Here is a 23765-nt window from a genome sequence, read left to right on the forward strand (position 1 = left end):
AATATCTACAGCCTATCAAACCACTGGCCATCAAAACGATGAAGACTACCTAAATTAAAAAAAAAAAGTATGTAACCTTGCCTCTACAAGACATTTCTGAAAAATGTCTTTGTCCTTAGAAGACAGTCCAACCTTTAAGTTTGTTTGAAGTGATCAGTGTGGTTTTATTGTTCACTTGTTTACTCAAGAGTTTACAAAATATGATACCGAGTTCAGTTTAAATAACAGAATTCACAAAATCATTGTAATATAAAATGGTTTTGAATTAGAAGACTGAAACCCACATAAATCCACTTCTACAGAACACGTTTAACTTGACTTTTGTATAATTGACACATTTCGTCCCCTTGGAATGGAATTATAAGGTTCTATCTGCGTTCTGAGATATTGAGCTTTAAAGTTTTTGTGTTCCATAGACTTCTCTAGATAGAATCTTTTTGTTTTTTCAGTAAAAAATCCTTAAAATAAAACATCACATAATGTAAATAAATTGTCACAGAATAAGAGTGAATAACTCAATTTTGACAAAAATGTCAGATAGAACCTTATAATTCCAATGGGACGATTTGTTTAAATGACTCAAACCCATAGTTACTGTTAATTGTGCCAATCAGCCTCGGTCTCCCTTTTCTTCTTTTAGCATTGTAAATTTGGTATTCCTAATTGTCTTTCTGAATGTTGCTGAATTTTATTGATGATATGACATTTGTGGGCCACGGACAGAAGAGGCGTTCGATTACACAGCAGCACACTGTCACTATGCGCTCCCCAACATCATGGGCTATTTTTGGCCAGTGTGTTAGCTCATTATATAGAGTTTTCTCCCCTCCCTGTCTTTTGGCGAGCAAACGTACGCGTGACAGCTCGGGAGAAGAGTGTCGGTGAGCACAAGACCTCATTTTGGAATATTTATTTCCGTTTTACACCCATTTATTCTGTATTTTGCGGCCCTACTTCACAGTTTGTCCTGGTGCGATGAGAAGACAGCTGTCGTACACTAGTTTTCCAAAGAAGCGTCACGGGACGCGTCTCAAATAATCTCCTTGGACTGAAGCGCACTGCGCTGTGGCGCACCCTGCTCGCTGCCTCCGTCAACGCTCTCTGTTGCTTTTGACGATATTTTGAACACTATATCTCACCGCATTCAGCTATCAACAAACTATTTATTTTAACATCCGAAGCGTTTCAGAAAGTCATGGAAACTGCCCCCATACCCATTTTGACTATCCAAACCACCCCCTTCGATGACCAGAGACCAGGGACGAATGGGCTGCGAAAGAAGACCGCGGTTTTCGAAAGTAAAAAGAACTATCTGCAAAATTATATCCAAAGTTTGCTGTCCTCCATCGACTTGAGGGACCGTCAGGGATGTACTATGGTGGTGGGCAGCGACGGAAGATACTTCAGCCGGACTGCAACTGAAGTCATCGTTCAAATGGCAGCTGCCAACGGGGTAAGATGTGTCAATACTTCAAAAACAAAACTCTCAGGCATGCCCTTCTAGTTCACTAATCTATTAAGTACTCCAATAACATTTTCTGATACATTATTAAGTTTTCTGATCTAAATCATTAAAATATAACCAATGAGATAAATTAAGTTTTTTAAATTTATTATTTACTTAAGTACTTCCTAATAAATGTTATAGATTTTCTAATCTGTAAAACAAACAAAACAAAAAAATCTATATTTATTTACTTATAATTTCCTAAGAAATATAATAAATTTCCTGGGATATAATCAAAAATGCATTATTATTTATTTGTTTGTTTATTCATAATTTCCTAGCTAAACATTTGCTAGATTTTCTGATTTATGAAATACAAAATATTTTTTTATTATTCTTTTATTTACTTATACCTACCTACTGGTGTATTCATTCTTATTATTTTTCCTAGTCTATTTTATCATTTTCATTATTTTTACCATTTTACCTGTCTTTGAAAACACAAGATTTTTGGCATGATTTGTCATGTATCTGGTCGTCATGGGTAGTTTAATGATTTAAAATAACACGACATGGATTTATAGTATAAATGGTCATATCTTTTTTTATTCAAGGATATCTGGATTTTGATATGGAAAAAGTCTGAGCATTTTGTTGGAAATTCTGAGAAGCCACAAACTGTGCGTGTAATGAGAGAAAGTTTTAGAGCCAAATCTCTGTACTGGCCTGGCCAAATCATGTCTTATCTGTGGTGCCATCCCTCCCCTGCACACTCTTCCTGGAGCGCTGCTGCTTCCCTTGTTTTGACCTCTCATGTTCATGCGCTATGGGGAAACCCAGAACATATGGCTGCGAGCCAAATCTCTGTTCATCAACATTTCTAGTGTGTTTTTATGCCTCTAATGAAGATTTGATGTTTGGTTCAGTCTGAGCATGAAACCAAGTCATTGTTTGTGACGCTCTAATTTTTCTTGATTCCATTCATATTATAAAATACAGTCAACCCTGCCTTCCATCCTTAATTCTAGTAATTTGTATCAGTGCCATTCTTCCATACAAACTCGGTAGCTCTCAGAGGCATGATATACTGAGGCTGTGTATCCAAAAGCAGAACCTTATATGGATAAGCTGCTCAAAGAGTGCTGGGAATACAGTTCACACTCATCAGAGATGCAAGCAAAAACAACAGGCTAAGTGAAGCAGGAGCCTAGTGAGTTATTTAATTGGCATATTATTATTCCCCCCAAAAAAGCCTAGGGTCAGTGCACTTGTCCATCATTTTAAATGCTTGGGTGAGAGATGCCAAATAACTCACTATTTATAGAAAGTGGGTGATCTTGTAAAGCTTAATGAGTCACAAAGTTTCTGAGATGTCTGGGCTGCTGTCTTGTGAGCTAGAAAGAAAGTATCTGTCAGTAATCTTGACGCTTGATAAACGAGGTTGCTATTTATGGCAGAGGGGATTGTATGTCAAGGCTCATTTGAGTACTTAGAAATTGTTAGTGTGCGATTGTGCGTTGCGGTTTAGTTTCTTCCCTGAGTCAGCTTGTTGCTCCTACAGGAATGAGCTTCCAGACGGATGTAGCTGTTGATCTGGTATGCAGCAGTAGCCATGACTGATGCCTCTGAAAGGTGGCAGGTTTAAAGGCCACCGTATAATTTAATGATAGCACTCACATGACAGGTGAAGGTCTGGAAGCAAAGGGCCTGTTCTGGATCTTAAGTGTAGAAGTGCACTTTTACACTTGTCGTTTCAAACCTGTATTGCTTACTTTCTTCTGTGGAGCACAAAATAAAATATTTGAAAGAAAGTTTTAAGTTTTTGTTCATACAGTGTAAGTCAGTGGAGTCCAAAACAACACTTGACTCCATTGACTGCACATCAATAAAACCAAAACATGATTTCAGATTGGACGTCTGGTAATTGGACACAATGGGATCCTTTCCACCCCAGCGGTCTCCTGCATCATCAGGAAGATAAAAGCCATCGGTGGAATCATCCTCACTGCAAGCCACAGTCCAGGAGGCCCAGGGGGAGACTTTGGGATCAAATTTAATGTCGCTAATGGAGGTGAGAATATTAAAGTGCATAGGACACACTGTATGCATGCTCTTTCAGAATGATGATGACATTCTGATTTCAGTATGTTTTGTGTAATATCAGTCTTTAAAGGAATCACTGTGTTAACATTAACTTTGTGTAAGCTGTCATGAAAAAGTATTCACACCATGAAACCCAAGTGGAACAGTATTGTACATCTCGAATCTCACAGTAAAAATATCTATCTATTGAACTAAATTTACCTAAAATATAATGCTTACCTTAAATGTAATTTTACTTTCAGTTAAATTTTTTTTATTGCGTATTAGTGACAAACATCACAAAAAATACCAATGCAGTATAAAATATGTATATACTGGTCTCAAATCTTTGAATGATTTTTTTTTTATTTTAGCATCATGTTCATGTGTCAGTGTCTCTCTTTGTGAAATTGCACATATCCCAAATATGTGAATATGCATTGTGTGGTGCATTATATTTTTTATTTTGGTAGATTATTGTGAAGTATATACCTAACAAAATGTATTCATGTAATTTGTTCCTCTAGAGCAATAATTAAGTTTATTTTGGATCCTGACAACACATAGAGCTACAAATCTTTAAAAACCTATTTCTATTTCTGATTGACAGATGCAGTATTCTGAGATCCATCTTATAGTCATTGGGCCTTTTTTAATATTTGAGATGTTTCTGTTTCCTGTTTCCAGGACCATCCCCAGACACAGTGATGGAGAGGATCCATCAGGTGAGTCGCACACTAGAGGAATACGCTATCTGCCTTGACCTCCACATCGACCTGTCCCGCCTTGGCCGCCATGACTTTGACTTGGAGAACAAGTTTAAGCCCTTCAGAGGTGAGGCGTATTAACTTATTCTCACGTTATTTCCACAAACTACACTTCACACCCATGTGCTGAGCTTAAAAATGTTCCTTCTGTTTTTTTTTTTTCAGTTGAGATTGTGGATTCAGTCGAGATCTATCTAAACATGCTGCGGGGAATTTTTGACTTTGGTGCCATCAAGAGCTTGCTGACAGGCCCAAAACAGCTGAAGATCCGAATAGATGCCATGAGTGGAGGTTAACTCCTGTAAACAGTTGCAAATACTTGTATGCAGATTTGTATCTGTTTGTAGAGTCCCATTTTTATGTCATCTGTTTCAGCTATGGGACCATATGTCAGAAGAATCTTATGTGATGAGCTCGGGGCTCCGGCTAATTCTGCTGTTAACTGTGTCCCTCTGGAGGACTTTGGAGGCCAACACCCCAACCCTAACCCTGCATTCGCTGCACTTCTGGTGGACTCCATGAAGGGGGGAGAGTTTGGCTTTGGGGCTGCTTTTGATGCAGACGGGGTGCTTGTCTCTTATCATCTTATAAACATTTACAAATGACACAAACACAGAGAAAAATGTAAAGACTTCTTAAGAATAATATTCAGACATAAAACATAAGAATCAGGGCTGTTCTGAATTATTTACAGCTTCTTTGTCAGAGTCTTGTTTTGATTCCAGTTCTTAATTATTATTTATCAGTTTTTCATTCTGTTTTAATTTATTTTTAGTTATCTCTATTTCTTAATACTGCAAATAAGTGAGAAACAGGAAGCACGTACTCTTACATTAACAATAAAAATTTTAGGGTAGGTAAATTAAAAAAAAAAATGTTTTAGAAAGACATCTTTTGATTATCAAGACTGCATTTATGTCAAAAATAAAGACAGCAGTAATCTAAAATAATATTACAATTAATAATATTGTTTTCTATTTTAATATATTTTAAAATGTCATTTATTTCCTGTTTTGGGAAAGCTGAATTAAATTAAATTACTGCATTTAGCAGACGCTAAAAGCGACTTACAGTGCATTCAGGCTAACACTTTTTACCTATCATGTGTTCCAATCAAATCAAACCCTCAACCTTGCGCTTGCTTGCTTGCTAACGCAATGCGTTACCATTTGAGCTACAGGAATGCTGAATTATTAGCAGAAATTATATTTTTATGCTGATTTGAAACATTTTTCATCCCTTTTGAGAACAGTTGTATTTCTTAATATGTTTGTGGATTTTTTTCACTCCTTTGATGAATAGAAAATTCAAGAAAACAGTGTCTTTTTAATAATAATAATTATTATTATTTTGTAATAATATAAATGTTTACTGTAGCTTTTGGTCATTTAATGCATCCTTGCTCAATAAAGAAAAAACTAAACTTTTAAACAGTAGTGTTATAGTGGAAATGATATTCTTCATCATTTTCAAAAGATGCAGCAGCTGGTTATTTAATGTAAAAGATCAATTAACAAGTAACTTAGATCAAATATGATATGTTGCTTGTTTAATCAGATGAAATGACAGGAACTAACTGTTGTGTAATCTTGGATATGTTTGTCTAATGTATAGGATCGTTACATGATTATGGGTGAGAATGGATTCTTTGTGAGCCCGTCAGATTCACTGGCAGTGATGGCTGCAAACCTCTCCTGCATCCCTTACTTCAGTCAGAGAGGAATCCGAGGTTTTGCCCGCAGTATGCCAACCAGCACAGCCATTGACCGGTAAGTAACACTTGATAATCTAACTGTTAAAAATAAACCTATTTTTATCTAAATAACATTTATAGAAAAATATAGGTGTTACCTGTAATATCTATACTTTTAAAGTTCTAATAGGTTCCATTTAGGGATAAATAAGGCACAAAGACGTGCCTTTTAACTTTTGTACCTTAGGGTACTGCCCCCAGTGACAGCTTTGTACCTTTTTTTCTGATAGTGTGTACCATGCTCTCAGATGATAGCACTGAAATGGCATTATTCACAGACATGCTGCAGGCCTTGCTGAAAATGAACTAAGTCACTAAAAATTACTCAAACCGCTCTGTCTGATAAAAACATACTACTTACCTCCTGCAGAATGACCGTAGAGCACTAACTGTTAAAGGGGTCATATGATGCTTTTTTTTAAAGATCATTATTTGGTGTATTTGGTGTAACAGAATATATTAACATGCTTTAATGTCAACACATTATTGTTTAAATACTGTACATTATTGTGGGTCCTCTATGCCCCACCTCTCTCAAACAAGTCGTTTTCTACAAAGTCCCTCCTCCTGACAAACGCAGTCTGCTCTGATTGGCCAACTAACCCAGTGCATTATGATTGGCTGAACACCGCAAGGACTCATCGGAAATGTAACGCTCCTTTCCATAATAATATCCTTAGTTTTACCATCAGTTCAAGCCCGAAAGGGGAACAGAGTCACATGACAGACACAGTGATGAAGCTCATATGTGTTTACAGTACACAAGCCACGGACATTAAGACAGCTGACTCCACTCCCTGTCTCTCTCTCACACACACACACACACACACACACACATACACACACAAACACTTAATGTGCAAAAAATCCACATTTGAACATTCTATAGCAAATACTTAAAGGGGGGTTGAAATGCTCGTTTTCACTCAATATCCTGTTAATCTTGAGTACCTATAGAGTAGTACTGCATCCTTCATAACTCCAAAAAGTCTTTATTTTTATTATATTTATAAGAGAAAGATAGTCTGTACCGATTTTTCCCGGAAAAACATGAGCACCTAGAGGCGTGACGTGTGGGCGGAGCTAAAGAATCACGAGCGCCAGTAGGCTTTTGAGTTGAGAGCATGTGGAAGCTGTGACACAGATCCAGAGGCTGAAATTTAACAAGAGCAGCATCAGCAAAGGCGGTATGCTATGTGGTATGTACTGAAACTGTATATATTTGCTTAGCGGTTTTGGAAAATGAGTTCCACTTTATGTCGTCTTTTTTTTTTTTTTTTTTTTTTTTTAAGCTGTACATGTGGAAAGTGCAGTTTGATGACAACATGTTGTTTACTTGATGTGCTTACACGCTGATAGCTAAGTTGACAACACAGAGATATTTGAAGCAGTTTTACTGACCGCCTGCGGTTCCAACACACAATCGTGACCCTTTTCCATTGGGACTGCATTATCCTTAAGAAATAAACGATGTGCAATCCAAAATGCAGGGAACAAACAAAAACACTTGCACAACTCCGTTGATGCTCTGTAAAAATAAACTCCATCCACTGGTCCCTTAATGCTGTTTCTCTTTTGGTAATCTGTGCAGGGTTGTCTTGCCCTGGCAACCAAAAACACACTTCTTTTGTGACTTTTCGCGACGCTCTCGCTCTGATCAGGCTGTGCTCAGCCTCTCAGTGCTCTGCTATACAGGAGCGCGTGCTCTTCCGGCAGAAGTGCCTCAGGACCCATATAAGGAAATTCCGCTCCATCTAACGTCACACAGAGCCATACTCGAAAAAAACTTTCTGAAACTTGTGACAAACCGGAAGTGGTTTTTTTGGAACAAAAATACTCCTTCAAACGTACAACTTAATTTTTGAAACTTTGTCCATGTTTAGCATGGGAATCCAACTCTTTAACAGTGTAAAAAACTCAGTATGCATGAAATAGCATTTCACCCCCCCTTTAAAATAATAACAAAACATACTGACAGTAGCCGATTCAGAAGCGCCAGATTGTCATAGCAAAGTCAGAATTACCTCCTCTCTAAGGTTCACAAAACAGTCGTCCATAAAATGCGTTGCTGTTCTAAGTAATCTTAAAGATCCTAAATTAATCTACTTTCAGAAGGCCAAATAAAGTGCTTTTGCTTTCTCCTAGATACACACAGCATCTCCCTGACATGACTGCTTCAACACTAACTGCGGTTACTGAAACCATGCCTTCTTTCTTTGCGTGAACATTTGGGCAGTAATATGCAAATATTTCACAGTGACATAGACATGTGGGGGCGTGTTTGAATGAGCTGTTTTAGGGGGCATGGCAGAGTCTTAACTTTGATAAAGAATATCACTTTGGATTTAAGACTTTAGTCTTTGCAACTTTACTGATCTTCTTCATGCATCAAGAGCTTGTTACACTCCAAAGAGACTGGAAAAATATAAATTGCATCATATGACCCCTTTAACTTTAAATTAGGTTTGTCTGTTCTGCACAATCATAAATATCAATTATGTAAATGAATATTAACTACAGATTATTTGCTTGGCACTGCCAAGTACACTTGCTGGTTCAGCTTCAGATGTTTTCACATAGCGTGCAACAGTTTCTTTTTATGACTGTCACATTGTGAGTCAGTGACATTTTCCTTAAGCATACTGTAAGAGTTCAGAGCTGTCATGTTCTGTCTCAAAATTCATAAGTTGATGATCAGGGAGGAAATCATCCATCAGGATCCTTCCACTCTATCACAATTAGTTTTCTGTTTCTTGTTCTGTCTGGTGCAAGACACTGAGTGGTAAAAGTATTAGTGATGGGGCCAGAGGTTACCGCATGGAGACTCACTCCCTAAGAATAACAGTGTTAGCTCAACCATGCGCTCCTGGAGACACCATTCACCCCACTAAAAATAACTTTCAGGGTGCATCATGCTAAAGACCTGCCTGCTTTGAGACCGGATCTTGTGCTATGAGAAATAAATTGTGATTTTGTGCAATCAGAAGACATTTGTTAAATGTAAAGTGTAATTTTCTGGGGCGTTAATACTTTTTCCTATCCCATTCAATTTGGTGCCTATTTTGTGTGGATATGTGGTGCTCAAAACATTGCATACTCTGACACAGCAACTGCTCAACCAATCGTATCAGTTGAGGGAGGGGCTGTCTGTTTTGCTGACCAATGGGGAACAGGGAGTGTTCAAAAAAACCTCTCTGAATACAGTTCTCCTCTATGCACAAAAGTTTGTTAACATTTCAGTTACCATTGACTTCCATCGTATGGACAAATGAAACATTAAGACATTTCTCAAAATAGGTTATTTTGGTTAGTTTCAGAGTGGAAATAAAAGTCATACAGGTTTGTAAGGCATTGTAGTGATAGTGGGTGCACTGTCCCTACAAAGCTGATATTCAAACAGGAAGTGATGTTATTTAGCACTGCCCAATCAGGCATTAAAAAGTGTCAGAAAGTGCTTATTGTGTCATAACACCAGAATTAACCTTGATTTCCTCCCATCATTATATATTTTTTTGTTCTGTGACTCATTATTCACTTCCTAGTGGCTTTGCAAGGTTGATTCAATGTCATAAACACAGAGTAAATGAGAATTTAACTACTGGTGTGGCTAAGATAAAGAAAGAGAAGTTAACTCTGTGTTTGGCCTAAAGTTATACCTTACATAGAATAGCATAGAATAGAGTGTCATGTTTTCCATTCTGTAAATGATAGTTAAGTAGGGGTCCTCCTTATTCTCCAGAAAAGATGTTTATGAATGTATTGCTTTTTTAGTTTTTTATATTACGGTATATAAATTATTATAAAATAATAAATATATAAATATTATCTGCACAGCTGTTTATAAGGATACACTTACTTTTAAATCGTTCACACCAGAAATTGTCATTCAATTCAAGTCAGAAGAGGAACTGATCCTGTTTAATTATCTGTCGAAATCAACTGTAATCAAAACATTCTTGTATTGCGATTCTTTAAAAGTGCGATTTTATAGTTTTGGAGCTGGTGATAGAGAACCCTTAAGTTTCTCTGTTCATGAATCTGTATCATTCTGTCCAGCTAGCTCTGGGTGTGATTTGTTGGAGCGAGGCATCTCTGCTGTAAACCTTTTTAGGCGGCGAGCGAGCTCTAGACTGTGGCTGTGTGTTTATACTGTGGACCTCTCAGGAGTGTGTGTTCGTTAAGTGGCAGTGGAGATAATCTACTAGAGAATATGTGTGCTGTAGGTCTGGTGTTTGTTTGCTGAGCTGTGTTTAAGGGAGTAGCTCTGTGTCTTTGTACTGTATGTGTGCATATTAGTGTGTTTAGGGGTTTAAGAATGGAAAGGAAACATCTGCCGTGCTCCCTACATGTGGGAAGGGGAAGAGAGAATGTGACCATGCTGAGAATGAACTGATGAAATATTGGGAGATTATACACAGGACAATCCAGTCTAAATGTAACTGCAGTCCTAGTGTGTTTAGTGTAACCGTATTTTAAACTCATCTAATTGAATGATTCATAGAAATGGCATGCATCTTTATATTACATTCTGGAACTTTTTGTGAATTAGTGGTGAGATTTTTAAGTAACTCTGTCTGCAGGTTACATTGTTTCACCAAGAAGGTTATGAGTTTTTAATTGAGTCATTCACTGAACTGATTCGTTCAACAACTCAATAACAATAATTAATTGTTCAATGTAAGTGACTGTTTGAGTCATTGAATTATTCATTGAACTAATTTGTTCAAAAACTGTTTTCAGGAGCAAGTCATTGAATCATTTACTGAACTGAATCATTTAACAACACTGATTTATTTGAAAAATGAATAGGGATGTAACGATGCACCCCAAGCTGGTTGAAAATCAATACAAATATGTGACGATTCAAACCGGTTGAGATGTTAAATGAATCGCGATAGGTGGGAGTTTATATGAATGTATCTCTAAGGGGAACTGACTGTCTTTAGAATAGTTTAGATGGTGTTTTCTTTTCATCTCATCTCTGTATAATGAGTATTAAAGCTGTTTTCACATAGCGCTGCTTTTTGTATAACCAAGTTAACATTATATTGCATGTTCCATAAGCTCCAACTGCATTCAGAGAGTTAATCCGCATCTTATTCAGCCGGTCTGCTGTTTTTGCTTAGTACAGGTGTTTTATGTAGTATACTGTAATTTACTGTATACTGTAGTCACAACAAAAGTTAAACCATTCAGTTTAAGCTTCAAGCTTCAAAACTATAAAATCCAATTTAGATTAAAAACCGTGTATGCTGCATGAATGCAAACAAAGCTGATTATTTGTTAGTATTTTTGTATTTAATATTGGTCGTCTGCCAATCACTAGATCAGACTTTATAAGGTAGCCAAGTCCTTAAACTATTTGTTTATATTGTAATGAATCAATTTCAAGCACTGTTGGTATTCAAAGGTTCACTTTCAAAAATATTTTATTATACCTTGGAGCAAGGAATGCAAATGGAAATCATTTTAGTACAATTGGGATACCAGTTTAATGAGACTGTCAGCTGATGCTAACATTCTGCCTGTTGATAACTGGGTTTATTCCCAGACTCAAGTTAGGAACAGCTGCCGACTTTAAGACCCAGCTGAACACATTATTTTCCAAATGCTTTGGAAAGTCTTTTCTAGATAGAATTGTTTGTTACAATCCAGTCACACCCACATGAAAATATATGCATGCAAAATATTTCAGATGCTGGATTAGAGATAGAACTGCTTGTGTTGGCCACAAATATGAGAATAAATCATTGAAAACAAGTCAAGGGGGTCAAAGATTCCAGTGTGTTGTCCGTATGCCAGGCTTTCCATTCTGCTCCTTGTCCCTTGGGTTAACAACATTTGTTTTCCCATATTTAGTAATTCCACCCATGAGTAAACAGCTGCATCTTTACTCTTCTCATTTACATCGGTTCCCTCTCATCTATCCCGTCATCTGATGGGATCTCAGCAACTCATTACCCATAATGCCAGACTGCAATGTCTGAAAATAGTTATGAATCTAGCCAACTATCCAAGAACAACAAACATAAGAGGAGACTTATAAATGAGAGCCTCCACTTGTTTTCTCGTTGGCTTTAATTTTGACACTGAATATCTTTCATTTTCATAGCCATGAAGGATTACAATTCCCGAATACAAAACTTACTGTCTAAACAGTAATGTTGTATGACAATATTTTCTAGGAGTAGGCCTGTTTCTGTGACAGCTCGCAGGAGTTTGACAGTATAAGGAAGTTAAACAGGTGTAGACTACACACCGATGATTAAAGTGCTGTTTGTTCCTCTAGGCACATGGCTGAATCTCAAAATAAATGTCAGCCAAAATCTCAGCATGGTTTCTTTCTGCTTTTTGCCTTATAAAGACACTGGATTAAGAAGACAAAATATGCAGTTTAATTTATGAATCAGTGAGAAAGACAGATACTGAAAGGTAATACCAATGAGTGTGTAGAAAACTGCATGGTAATTTATTTGCCTGGAGTACAGAAAATGATCATTACCTCAACATCTGTCTTATTTCACATTATGTCCTTTGTTGCTGTTTATCATATAGTTTTGTATTTATATATAGACATGGATTAGTAATTTTTAGAAACTAACACCACGTCCATCTGCCTGTAGTCTGTTTATGATTTCAGCATGAGAAATCCATTTTTATTGTATTATATTATATTATATTATATTATATTATATTATATTATATTATATTATATTATATTATATTATATTATATTATATTATATTATATTATATTAATTGCTACTGAAGGTACCTATAAAACATTTATTCTTTTTACATTGCAGTGACATGCAGCTAGTTACACTATTTCAACCATACTCCAAAGGGGTGATGATATTAGCCAATGAGATGATATCTTTCTTTTCAGCTTTCATCTCGTCTAAATAAACTCTGAATTGGATTGCACTGTAATACTCATGCATCCTGTTTGTTTACAGGGTTGCTAAGGCTATGAAGGTGGCGCTTTATGAAACTCCCACAGGCTGGAGATTCTTTGGCAGCCTGATGGATTCTGGGAGGTGTTCTTTCTGTGGAGAGGAAAGCTTTGGAACAGGTGGGTGCCATCAGAGTCCTCTTAAAGCACATAAAAGCCTTACTTGAGCGTTTGAAGTTGACCAGTCATCATGAATCTTCTGTCAAAATGTATTTTATTTACATTATTGTCCGTATATTGTGCCAAACTCGAATGATGTTATTTTTCTTTCAAACACAAAAGAAAGCATTCTTAAAGGGATAGTTCACCCAAAAATTTGATTTCTGTCATTTATTACTCACCCTCTTGTTGTTCCAAAGCTGTAAGACCTTCGTATATCTTTGGAACACAAATTAAGATATTTTTGATGAAATCCAAGAGCTTTCTGACTCTGCATAGACAGCAGTGAAACTACCACATTCGGCCAGAAGGGTAGTAAGGACATCGTTAAAATAATCCATGCGAGACTAGTGTTTCAACCTTAATTTTATGAAGCTATGAGAATACTTTTTGTGCTAAAAGAGAAAACAAAAATAACTTTATTCAACATTTTCTTCTCTTCCATGTCAGAATTCGACACAGGTTTATGTGTGTTATGCGTTTATTATGGCCTTACTACCTTTCTGAGGCTGGGAACATTTAATTTGTGTTGCTGTCTATGCAGGGTCAGAAAGCTCCCGGATTTCATCTTAGATGTCTTCATTTGTGTTCTACAGGTTGTAATGTACAGTTTTGGAATGATAAGAGTGTGAGTAATAAATGACAGAAATATCATTTTTGGGTAAACTATCCCTTTAAAGAATCATTATGACGTTTTATCTCATTGACATTTTCAGATGTAGTTCTTTATTAGTACATGCGTCCAAACTGTAGCTCTTTATCAGTCTTCTGCTATAAAAGGGCAGTGAATCATCTGAAATGGTGAGAAAGTGGGAGTGGTTTCTGCTGGCAAAAGCAAATGACTACTCCTCTGATTTTCTCACAAAAGCACAGGGTGGGGGCACAGAAGAAGTTGTTGAAGGAGTGAGAAGCAAAGATTTATGGCAAATTAGTGGTTGTAGTTCTTTATAAAAAAAAAAAATACACCCACCCGCTGCCATTATAAAGCTTGGAAGAGCAAGGTCAATTTTAAATATTACTCTGATTGGATTCATCTGAAAGAAGAAAGTCATATACACCTAGGATGCCTTGAGGGTAAATAAAATATGGGCAAATTTTCATTTTTTGGATGAACTAACCTTTAAAGGGATAGTTCACCCAAAAATGAAAATTCTGTAATCAATTACTCACCCTCATGTCGTTCCAAACCTGTAAGACCTTTGTTCATCTTTGGAATACAAATTAGGATGTTTTTGATGAAATCGAAGAGCTCTCTAACCCTACAAAGGCAGCAATGCAACTTAGACAGGAGGATTTTTTTTTCTTTTCATACAAAAAGTATTCTCATCGCTTCATAACGTTACGGTTAAACCACTGATGGCAGATGGACTATTCTGATGAAGTCTTTCATACTTTTCTGGACCTTGACAGTCTAAATTACTTGGCAGTCAATGGGACAGTCACAAGCCTCCCGGTTTTCATCCAAAATATCTTAAATTGTGTTCCAAAGACGAGGAAAGCTTTTAAGGGTTTGTAACGACATGAGGGTGAGTAATTAATGACAGAATAAAAATTTTTGGGTGAACTATCCCTTTGATGTAATCAAAACCTAATCTAATCAACAAGATAAGCATACAGTTATTAGGACTTAAATGGATGTTTCTTTAACAATGTTCTCTTTTATGTCTCAGGAGTTGAACTGAAACTTTTTAATGTACATTGATAATATATATTTGCCTTTTTTTTTAATTACCGTATTTTTCGGACTATAAGTCGTACCTGAGTATAAGTCGCATCAGTCCAAAAATACGCCATGATGAGTAAAAAAAAACGCACTGGAGTATAATTCGAATTTATTTAGAACCAAGAACCAAGAGAAAACATTACCGTCTACAGCCGCGAGAGGGCGCTCTATGTCTTCAGTGTAAACTACAGGAGCACTGAGCAGCATAGAGCGCCCTCTGGCGGCTGGAGACGGTAATGTTTTCTCTTGGTTCTTGGTTCTAAATAAATTTGAATTATACTCCAGTGCGGTTTATATATGTTTTTTTTACTCATCATGGCGTATTTTTGGACTGATGCGACTTATACTCAGGTACAACTTATAGTCCGAAAAATACGGTAATTAAAAAAAAAAGGCAAATATATATTATCAATGTATATGAGTAATGTTTTCTCTTGGTTCATTTCTCCTGGTTCATGTCAAATTAATTGTGATAAATAAGTCGCACATGACTATAAGTCGCAGCACCAGCCAAACTATGAAAAAAAGTGTGACTTATAGTCCGGAAAATACGGTAATTTTAAGTACAGAGTTTTTACATATATAAAAGGTACAAAACTTGCTGGGGCAGTACCCTTTCACAATGTACTATTATGTACACTTAAGGTACTAAAATATATATTTAAAGAGCTAATATGTACCTTTAAGGTACTAATATGTACCATTTAAGTGTAAATAAGGTACAAAGATGTACCTCAGGGTATCACCCCAACGACTGCCTTGTACTTTTTTTCCTGAGAGTGTATAGTTGGAGGAACTCCCATATATGAAGGTGAACCCCTGCATGTTAGGCTATTGCATGGTTGTGTTGTGCTTGGCAGCTGAATGTGGAATAAGCAACTGGCGCTGAATGATGTTGCTGGGCAGACAGACGCTTGGCTCTGTGAGCTAGCAGGGTCGATCTGCAAAGCCTCTGGATTTTACACCATCAATAAGACCTTGAGTGAAACACGAGGCATTGTCTGTAGGTGTCAAAAGAGCAGCCTGCTCATTATTCACTATGTTCCGACTTTGCTTCAGGATTACTGTGCTGTCACGGGTCACTTTTCTTCTTCCCTTCCTGTCAGTCGATTTTTCCACAAAACATTCTCGACTGCTAGACATACTGTACATATACCATGCATTCATCACATGTTTTATCTGTTTGTATTGGTATCTGGTACAGATTCAGTGTGTGGAATATTGGCATTAAGCAAGTTTCCCTTCTGGCTGTGAACCAGATCGCTTCTGCGTCACACTTATTGTTTTGTAGGCTGAGGGATAGTTAGCAGATAATAGTCTGACAAGCTGATAGATGTTAAAATCTGCTTTTGAAGTGAACTTTATTGTGTTTTATTGATTTTAGGGGTCAAAAAACTAATTATAAAACATTATGTTGGCTTACAACAGTCTTTGGCTGCTGATGTGAAATGCGGTAGGCCCGAGCATTTTTCAATACTCCAGCATTAGTCACACACAGAGAGCAGCTGTCGGATACGCTTTCCTGACATATGATTACATGAAATAAACCAGATCAAAGAGCAAAAGTCATAGAGAAGACGTTGAGCATAAATCAAGCAGATGAATAGTTGACCAGGGGAGGGAGGGCTTTCATTTTATCATTAGCTCCTCCCGATATAGAGCCATCTCACATGAATCCTCTGGGCTTTTTAGGTTGTTTTTGAGACTTTTATTATTTAAATTATATCAAAAATATGTGCAGATGTTTGGGGCTAGTATGTTTGAAAAAAATTAAAAAGAAGAATAAAAGGGTTACTCCACCCCAAAATGAAAATGTTGTTATTAATCACTTACCACCATGTCGTTCCAGACCCATAAAAGAATACTTTTCGTTACGAGAAGAAAACAAAAATATCGACTTCATTCAACAATTCGTCTCCTCTGTGTATGCAAGCAACGAAACGCTCTTCTGTGTCAGCCGCACCACACGGATGTGCTGTTTTCTTTCAAATCAAAGTGTAAATACATGTAGAAAACGTATCCTTGTGTCGCGGCTGACACAGAAGACCATACACTGCTTGCGTTCAGTTCATATTCTCTAAAATGGCGCTATGGTGATGCAGAGAGACAGAGGAGACAAATTGTGGAATGAAGTCATTATTTTTTGTTTTCTTTTCGTACAAAAAGTGTTCACGTCATTTCATAACATTACATTGAATCACTGATGGCAGATGGACTATTCTGATGATGCTTTTCATACTTTTCTGGACCTTGACATTGAAAGTTACTTGGCAGTCTATGGGACAGTTACAAGCCTCCCGGTTTTCATCCAAAATATCTTAAATTGAATTCTGAAGACGAACAAAGCTTTTATGAGTTAGGAACGACATGGGGGGAAAGTGTTTAATGACAAAATTTTTATTTTGAGTTGGAGTATCATATTAACATTTTTATTTAGTGAGCATGCATTAAATTGTTTACAAGTGACAGTAAAGACATTTATAATGTTACACAAGATTTCAAATAAATGCTTTTGTTTCTATTCATCAAAGAATCCTTAAAAATTATTTGTAAAGGATCATGTGACACTGGGAATGGCTGCTGAAAATTCAGCTTTACCATAAAATACATTTTAAAATATAATCAAATAGAAAAGTTATTTTCAGATGTAATGATATTTCAGTTTCTCTGTATTTTTGATCAAATGAATGCACCTTTGGTGAACATGAGAATCTTACCGTTTGTAAAAAATCTTACCGTCCCTAAAAGTTTGTGCAGTATAGAGTAAATCGACTCATTTGATCTCTTTTTTTTAGGTTCAGACCACATCCGAGATAAAGACGGCCTGTGGTCCGTTCTGGTATGGTTGTCCATCCTGGCAGTGCGTAAGCAGGGGGTGGAAGAAATAGTGAGAGATCACTGGGCCAAAATGGGACGCAACTACTTCTGTAGGTGAGCTAAACCCCAAAACAGCATCTTCCCAAGCTTCATTGCTATCATCAGTCTTCATATCTCTTGGGACATTTCAGTATATTTCTTTGTGTATACTTACAGTACCCCCCACCCCTTTTCCTATGAGATAGAGTACAGCAGGCAGAATCTCTTTAATGTGGATTGCTTTTGCCTTTCCCATATTCACCATATTTAGCTCTACTTGTAGATGTCATGTGAAAATCCTGGGAGCTCTCCGAATTGTCACGAAACCATGATTTATCATTGTAGGTACTATTAGATTATGTTTGCAATCTTTCATTTATATTGACCTAATTAGTGTTTGTTTTATGTATTTGATATCTGACAGGTTTGACTATGAAGGGGTGGACAGCAGGGCAGCGTTTTACCTCATGAGAGATCTGGAAGCTGTTCTCACTGATAAAGCTTTTACCGCTCAGAAGTTTTCTGTGGGCAATAACATCTACAGTGTGGAGAAGGCTGATAATTTTGAGTACACTGACCCAGTGGACGGCAGTGTGTCCAGGAAACAGGTCAGTTCAGCACTTCAAGAGAACATGGGAGGTGTCCTGTCAATTTGCAGTCACACTAGAGTAGACATTCTGCTTAATTAATGTGCACTCAAATAGGAGACAGAAAACACTTCTTTATTTTATATTGCTTCACAACAGCAAAATATTGTGTTGCTAAATAGTTTTACAGTGCATTTTCAACATGTTTTCTGCGGAGTTCAGCATGTGTTGTTAAGATTTTGTTAATGTTATGCTCACCAATTAAGGCTACATTTAATTGATCAGCAATACAGTAAAACAGTAATATTCTGAAATATTAATACATTTTCAAATATCTGTTTTCTATTTTAATATATTTTAAAATATAATATATTCCTGTGATGGCAAAGCTGAATTTTCAGCATCAATAATCCAGTCTTCAGTGTCACATGATCCTTCAGAAATCTGATTTGCAGCTCAAGAAACGTTTCTTATTATTTATCAATGCTGAAAACAGTTGTGCTGCTTAATATTTTTGGGAAAACTGTCATACATTATTTAAAATATTATTTGATTATTAGAAAGTTCAAAAGAATATAAATCTGTTGTAGCATTTTAAATGTCATTTCTAAACTGTCACTTTTGATACATTTAATACATCCTTGCTAAAAATATATATATGATACAGGTGAATTTAAGCAACTTTATATAATGTGTAGCATAAAATGGATGTTCATTTTGAGACTTACATTTAACAGTGTTATTAAATTATTACTGTATTTTTTATGAACTTTAAGTGAACGTTTAATGATGGCAAAGGTCATCTAGATGAAAAAAAATGATATTGTATTGCATTGTACTGTATTATGGTGAGGAGAGCCAAACTATGCTTTAAACTCCCCGATCAAAAGAAAATGAATCTTTACAACATGTGTCTTTAATTAATTTGAAATGAACCATGTAAATAATTGTGATTTGGAGATGAAAACAAATGTGCGCATTGGTCCCTAGTGCACCTTATTCATCTGAGATAATGAGGAACTGTCAGAGATTTTGCAGCTTAGTCGCTAGTATAAAGAGCTGCAAGGGGTTTGCTGAGCATTAAGGTTTTATGCTCTGCAATTATACGCTATTTAGTATGGCACGTGTCCTGTTGTGGACATGGACTCGAGTGGGATTTCTTGTTTGGGCATCTACATTCACACTTAGCTGGTTATGTGTGTACGGTATATACGGGACTGATGAAATGAACAATATACTCGTGCCGAGAAATGTTCATTCAGCTGCTCGCTGTCACTCACTCCTTTTTTGAAGGATGTGCTAAAGCACAGAGACACACATGTGCTTGATAGTAACGGGAGAAGGATGTTTCAGTGGATGGTTTATCTTTATCTGGCCTGGATTTGCTGTACCAAGATGCAGAGCCCTTTAGTGGTCTGTCTCACACACACACACACACACATATAAACACTTGCGTAGCCTTGTGTTTGAAGTTTACCCAGCTGACTCAATCTTTTCTGACCTGGAATTTATGGAAACCACCTTCTCCCTCTCCAGAAAAATGTCTCGCAGGACAAAAGTGACGTGGTTGAGGCATCCACCAGCAGGGGGTTACTGGATGCTAACCAGCCAAACCTTGACCTCTTGACTTTATCCTGACACTTTACCCTTAGCGTTTCAACATCTCATTTACTTGTCATCTCGAGTGGCAATCGCTGTTATACATTACCATTCAGAAGTTGTGGGGTCAGAAATGAATGCTTTTATTCAGCAAAGACACATTAAACTGACCAAAACTGACAAGTGTATTTATGTATTTATTTACTTACTTTATTTTGTTTTAAATAAATGCTCTCTTTTGAACTTTCCATTCATCATCAAAAAAAAAAAAAAATCCTGAAAAAATGATGGTTTACACAAGAATGTTTCTTGAGCAACAAATGCTGGGCATTCAGCTTTGCCTGAATAAAGAAAGCATTTCTTTTCAATTGGTATATTATCTCACATTATTTTCATCAAATATATGCCATATTTGGGAGCATTAGAGACAGTGTTGATTTCAGATTGATTTATGAGCCTCATGATTTGGTGTGATTTCACACTGGTGACTTGGGGTCACGGCCAGTCGTTCAGTCAGTGATCTCCCACCGACCGCCATCCAGCCGGCGTCTCCACAGCTGAGTGTGTATTATTACAACAGACATTCCTCCCAGTGCCGGATTGTGTCAGCTGTCCCGATCCTCTTCTCTCCACCGAAGAGACCCTCAGCTGTCGGAGACCACGACACACGCAGACTCACACCAACACAAATATTACATCTATAACAGTGGTTCTGGTTTTGATTTGGGACCCAGATTCTGAATTAGACATCAACACTGGCTGTCCATAAAATTCCAATTAAAATATATCAATTTTTAATAGTGAGTAGCGAAATTAATAAGCACAATAAATAAGCAAAACATTTTTTTACATGACCTAGGTGTAAACAGAAAAAAAATATATATTTATGTAAATGTATTCTAAATGTGCGTATATTTGTAAAAAGTTATGTAATCCTAATAATTCACTGCATAAAACACAATGTTATCAGTGAAAAAAGTTGTTGCTCATGAATCCCGAAAGTATTTTTGAGAATAAGTGCATGTATTTTCCATCTGCCTCATTTGGGCAGGTGCTTTCAAATGACTGTGCTTTCTGTTGAGTTTGATTGGATGAACAGCCAGTGATGTCAGCAACATAAGATATGGGATATTTTTTTCTCTTTTTTTAAAGCGTGGTCAAGGGGGAAACTTTGTGGTACAAGCCAAACTTTTTTAAAATAAATTTTTAATCAACTATGAAATAAACGAATCTAAATTTGATCTAATATTAACTGTCACTTGACCGCTGACCAGTTTTCTGATAATGTTTCGCTGACATCTAGTGGATAGTTTTATGAATTACAAGGGAAATCTAAGTAGTAAAACCAGCCTAGATCTTCATGAATTTCCATTTTAAATGAGTTGTTTATGAACAGTGTGCCATGTTGAGTGTTTTTACAGTTTATTTGTACTTCACATCCCAAATGATATTATGGTGTAGCATACTCGTTAATGTTTCGGGCTGGTAACTGAAGGTTGTAGATTCAAGGAACAACTCAGTGATCAATCAGAATTGTTGGCATTAAAGTGACCTGTGTTTCTATAACTGTGCTTGTCCTGCAGGGTCTAAGGATCATCTTCACAGACTCGTCCCGAATCATCTTCCGGCTCAGTGGTACTGGTGCTGGAACCGGGGCCACTGTTCGTATCTACGCCGAGAGCTACGAGAGAGACCCAGAGAGACACAACAGAGAGACTCAGGTGAACATTTCACTTTAGCTATTCAAATAAATTGAACTCAAAAGCTGGGAATGACGTCACACCCAAGTGGACTGTGGACTCATATATGAGTTATTGAAAAGTTACTTTGTGTTTTGCTTGTATGGGAGTAATATGTCATCTACTGTATGTGAGGAAATGAATTTATTGTTGTTATCATTCATATGTCCTCATGCCTTGTTAGCAGCTTCTGAATTACAAAGATGTCATAGCCATGATCATTATTGCTCTAAAGATCATGAAAAGAATAATATTTAAGGTACTCAATCGACAGCGTTTATGGAATAATAATAGTTTGATTCATCTCTCGATTAAAAAGAAAAAAAGAAGTAAAAATCAAGGTTACAGTGAGACACTTAATGATAGATGTGAATAGGGCCCAGTTTTGTTGGTTTTGTGAAATTTGAGGCTTATATTTTTATAAAAACACGTTCATGATTTAGTTAATAAATATGTTTTATTAAGCTAATTTTTTTTCATTGGATATAACTTTATAGATTATTTCTTTCACTATTAAGTAATGTTAACATGCATATATTTTTTTCATCTTGTGGCTATACTATTGAAACGGTGAGTATTTTCATTTTTAATGTTTATGGATTTACCCAATTCATTTGGTTTATATACAAATTATTTATTTATTTATTTTTAAGAAGAGGGATATGTGGACAATCAAATGTTGTCGATTCAGATTTATCCCTTTAATGCAGTTTGCCTTCGTATTGCATTAGTTTCATGATACTAGCAGTCTCTTTATTATCCATTTCCTCACTCATTCTTTTGACCATTGTAGGTTGTGCTGGGTCCTCTCATTGCCATTGCTCTGAAAATCTCCAACATCCACGAAAGAACGGGACGCAAAGGCCCCAATGTGATCACCTGAGACCAATCCAACACTGCACATCAGGGGCCAAAATCACTTTCCTCACTCATCTGATCCTTCTTTTGTTTTAGTTTTTAGTTTTGTTTGTGGCTTTCACTCAGCAGCACAAAGAATGTGCCAACTATTATTTTGCTGCTCTTTCATCATCTCTCCTCTCCTTTCCGCCCCTCGTTGTCTTGTTTTTCTTCTTCATTTGTCTTTACAAATGGCCTCTGTATGGTTTTCATTTCTTTTGCACATGTATAAAATCATTTGAACCACTAAAAAATCCGAAGGGAGCAAAGTGTTTTCTTCATGTTCAAGCAAACGCTCCTTTAATGTGTTTAGTTCAATTAGAATGAGGTTAGAAGCAGAACATATGTAGACCACTTTTTGTTTTTGATTCAGATGCATGGGGTCTAAACCCTAAATCTTGTGAATTTGGTAACTGTGTGCTTTTGTTTACAATGTAGCTGTTTCAAAGAAGTGCATTCAAAACAATCAGTTAAAAAGGGGGAGCAATGGCGTTCAATATTTACTTATTTCTGTGAAATTCACATTAGAAACACATCATATCCTATGCAACAGCTAGAACTGAGCTCATGTCCAAGAATGAACCACTGAAATAATAATCATAAAGATTGCCTAATAACAGTTGTGCTACAATTCCTACATCCAGTCTTTTACACGGATTTGCAATTTTCTGATCACTTTCTGAAATGTGCTGCAAATGAACTTTGTGAATCAAAGAATGAAATGAGTCAAAGTAAAGTTTTTGGCTAGCAGCTGGGCTTACATATTACTTAGTACTTTTTTTATCTTTTATTTTAAAATCTTGCATGGATCAGTATTGTTTAATGTCAGATGGATTATGAGCATTCCATTGTTTGATTAGAAACATGCCTCTAAGTTAATTATTATTTATACCATTATTATTATATAACACTTCTGACATTTACAATACATTTCTTTAATGTTAAAGTGAAAGTGAAGCCAGTGTTTAAGATATTTCCTAGAGTTTTTTAATTTTTATTTTATTCTGCTGTTCTTAGAAGTCCATTATAAACCATGTACACATTACAATGACTCCAAGGTGAAAAACAAATGCTCCCTTTTAAATACTATTTTGATGAAACTAAATAAATACTATGGCCATAAGTGTATTTTAATTTTGTATCCTAAACATTGCATAAATAAACTTCTATCTTTTGTGTGTCCTGGCTTCTGGTTATTGTCA

At 36.4% G+C, this 23765-nt stretch overlaps 1 protein-coding gene across 1 annotated transcript; it reads left to right on the plus strand.

Annotated features, from left to right (window-relative positions):
- Positions 1–824: 824 nt before the first annotated feature.
- pgm5 (phosphoglucomutase 5) lies at positions 825–23743 on the plus strand. The gene is made up of 11 exons (XM_052563940.1): positions 825–1453; positions 3356–3518; positions 4217–4363; positions 4462–4587; positions 4672–4862; positions 5911–6065; positions 13008–13123; positions 17681–17816; positions 18166–18349; positions 21511–21648; positions 22460–23743. Exons 1-11 carry the CDS (start codon positions 1196–1198, stop codon positions 22547–22549), a joined length of 1704 nt encoding a protein of 567 aa, XP_052419900.1. The 5' UTR covers positions 825–1195; the 3' UTR covers positions 22550–23743.
- The last annotated feature ends 22 nt before the right edge of the window (positions 23744–23765 follow it).

The sequence above is a fragment of the Carassius gibelio genome, chromosome B8 (genome assembly GCF_023724105.1).
Source record: "Carassius gibelio isolate Cgi1373 ecotype wild population from Czech Republic chromosome B8, carGib1.2-hapl.c, whole genome shotgun sequence".
NCBI lineage: Eukaryota > Metazoa > Chordata > Actinopteri > Cypriniformes > Cyprinidae > Carassius > Carassius gibelio.

Bases quoted from the DNA above. Each gene is read 5' to 3' on its own strand.
- pgm5 (XM_052563940.1), top strand. From the start codon at position 1,196: ATGGAAACTGCCCCCATACCCATTTTGACTATCCAAACCACCCCCTTC. The intron at 4,364-4,461 runs GTGAGGCGTATT...TTTTTTTTTCAG, and splicing joins CAAGTTTAAGCCCTTCAGAG to TTGAGATTGTGGATTCAGTC. The intron at 13,124-17,680 runs GTGGGTGCCATC...TCTTTTTTTTAG, and splicing joins AGAGGAAAGCTTTGGAACAG to GTTCAGACCACATCCGAGAT.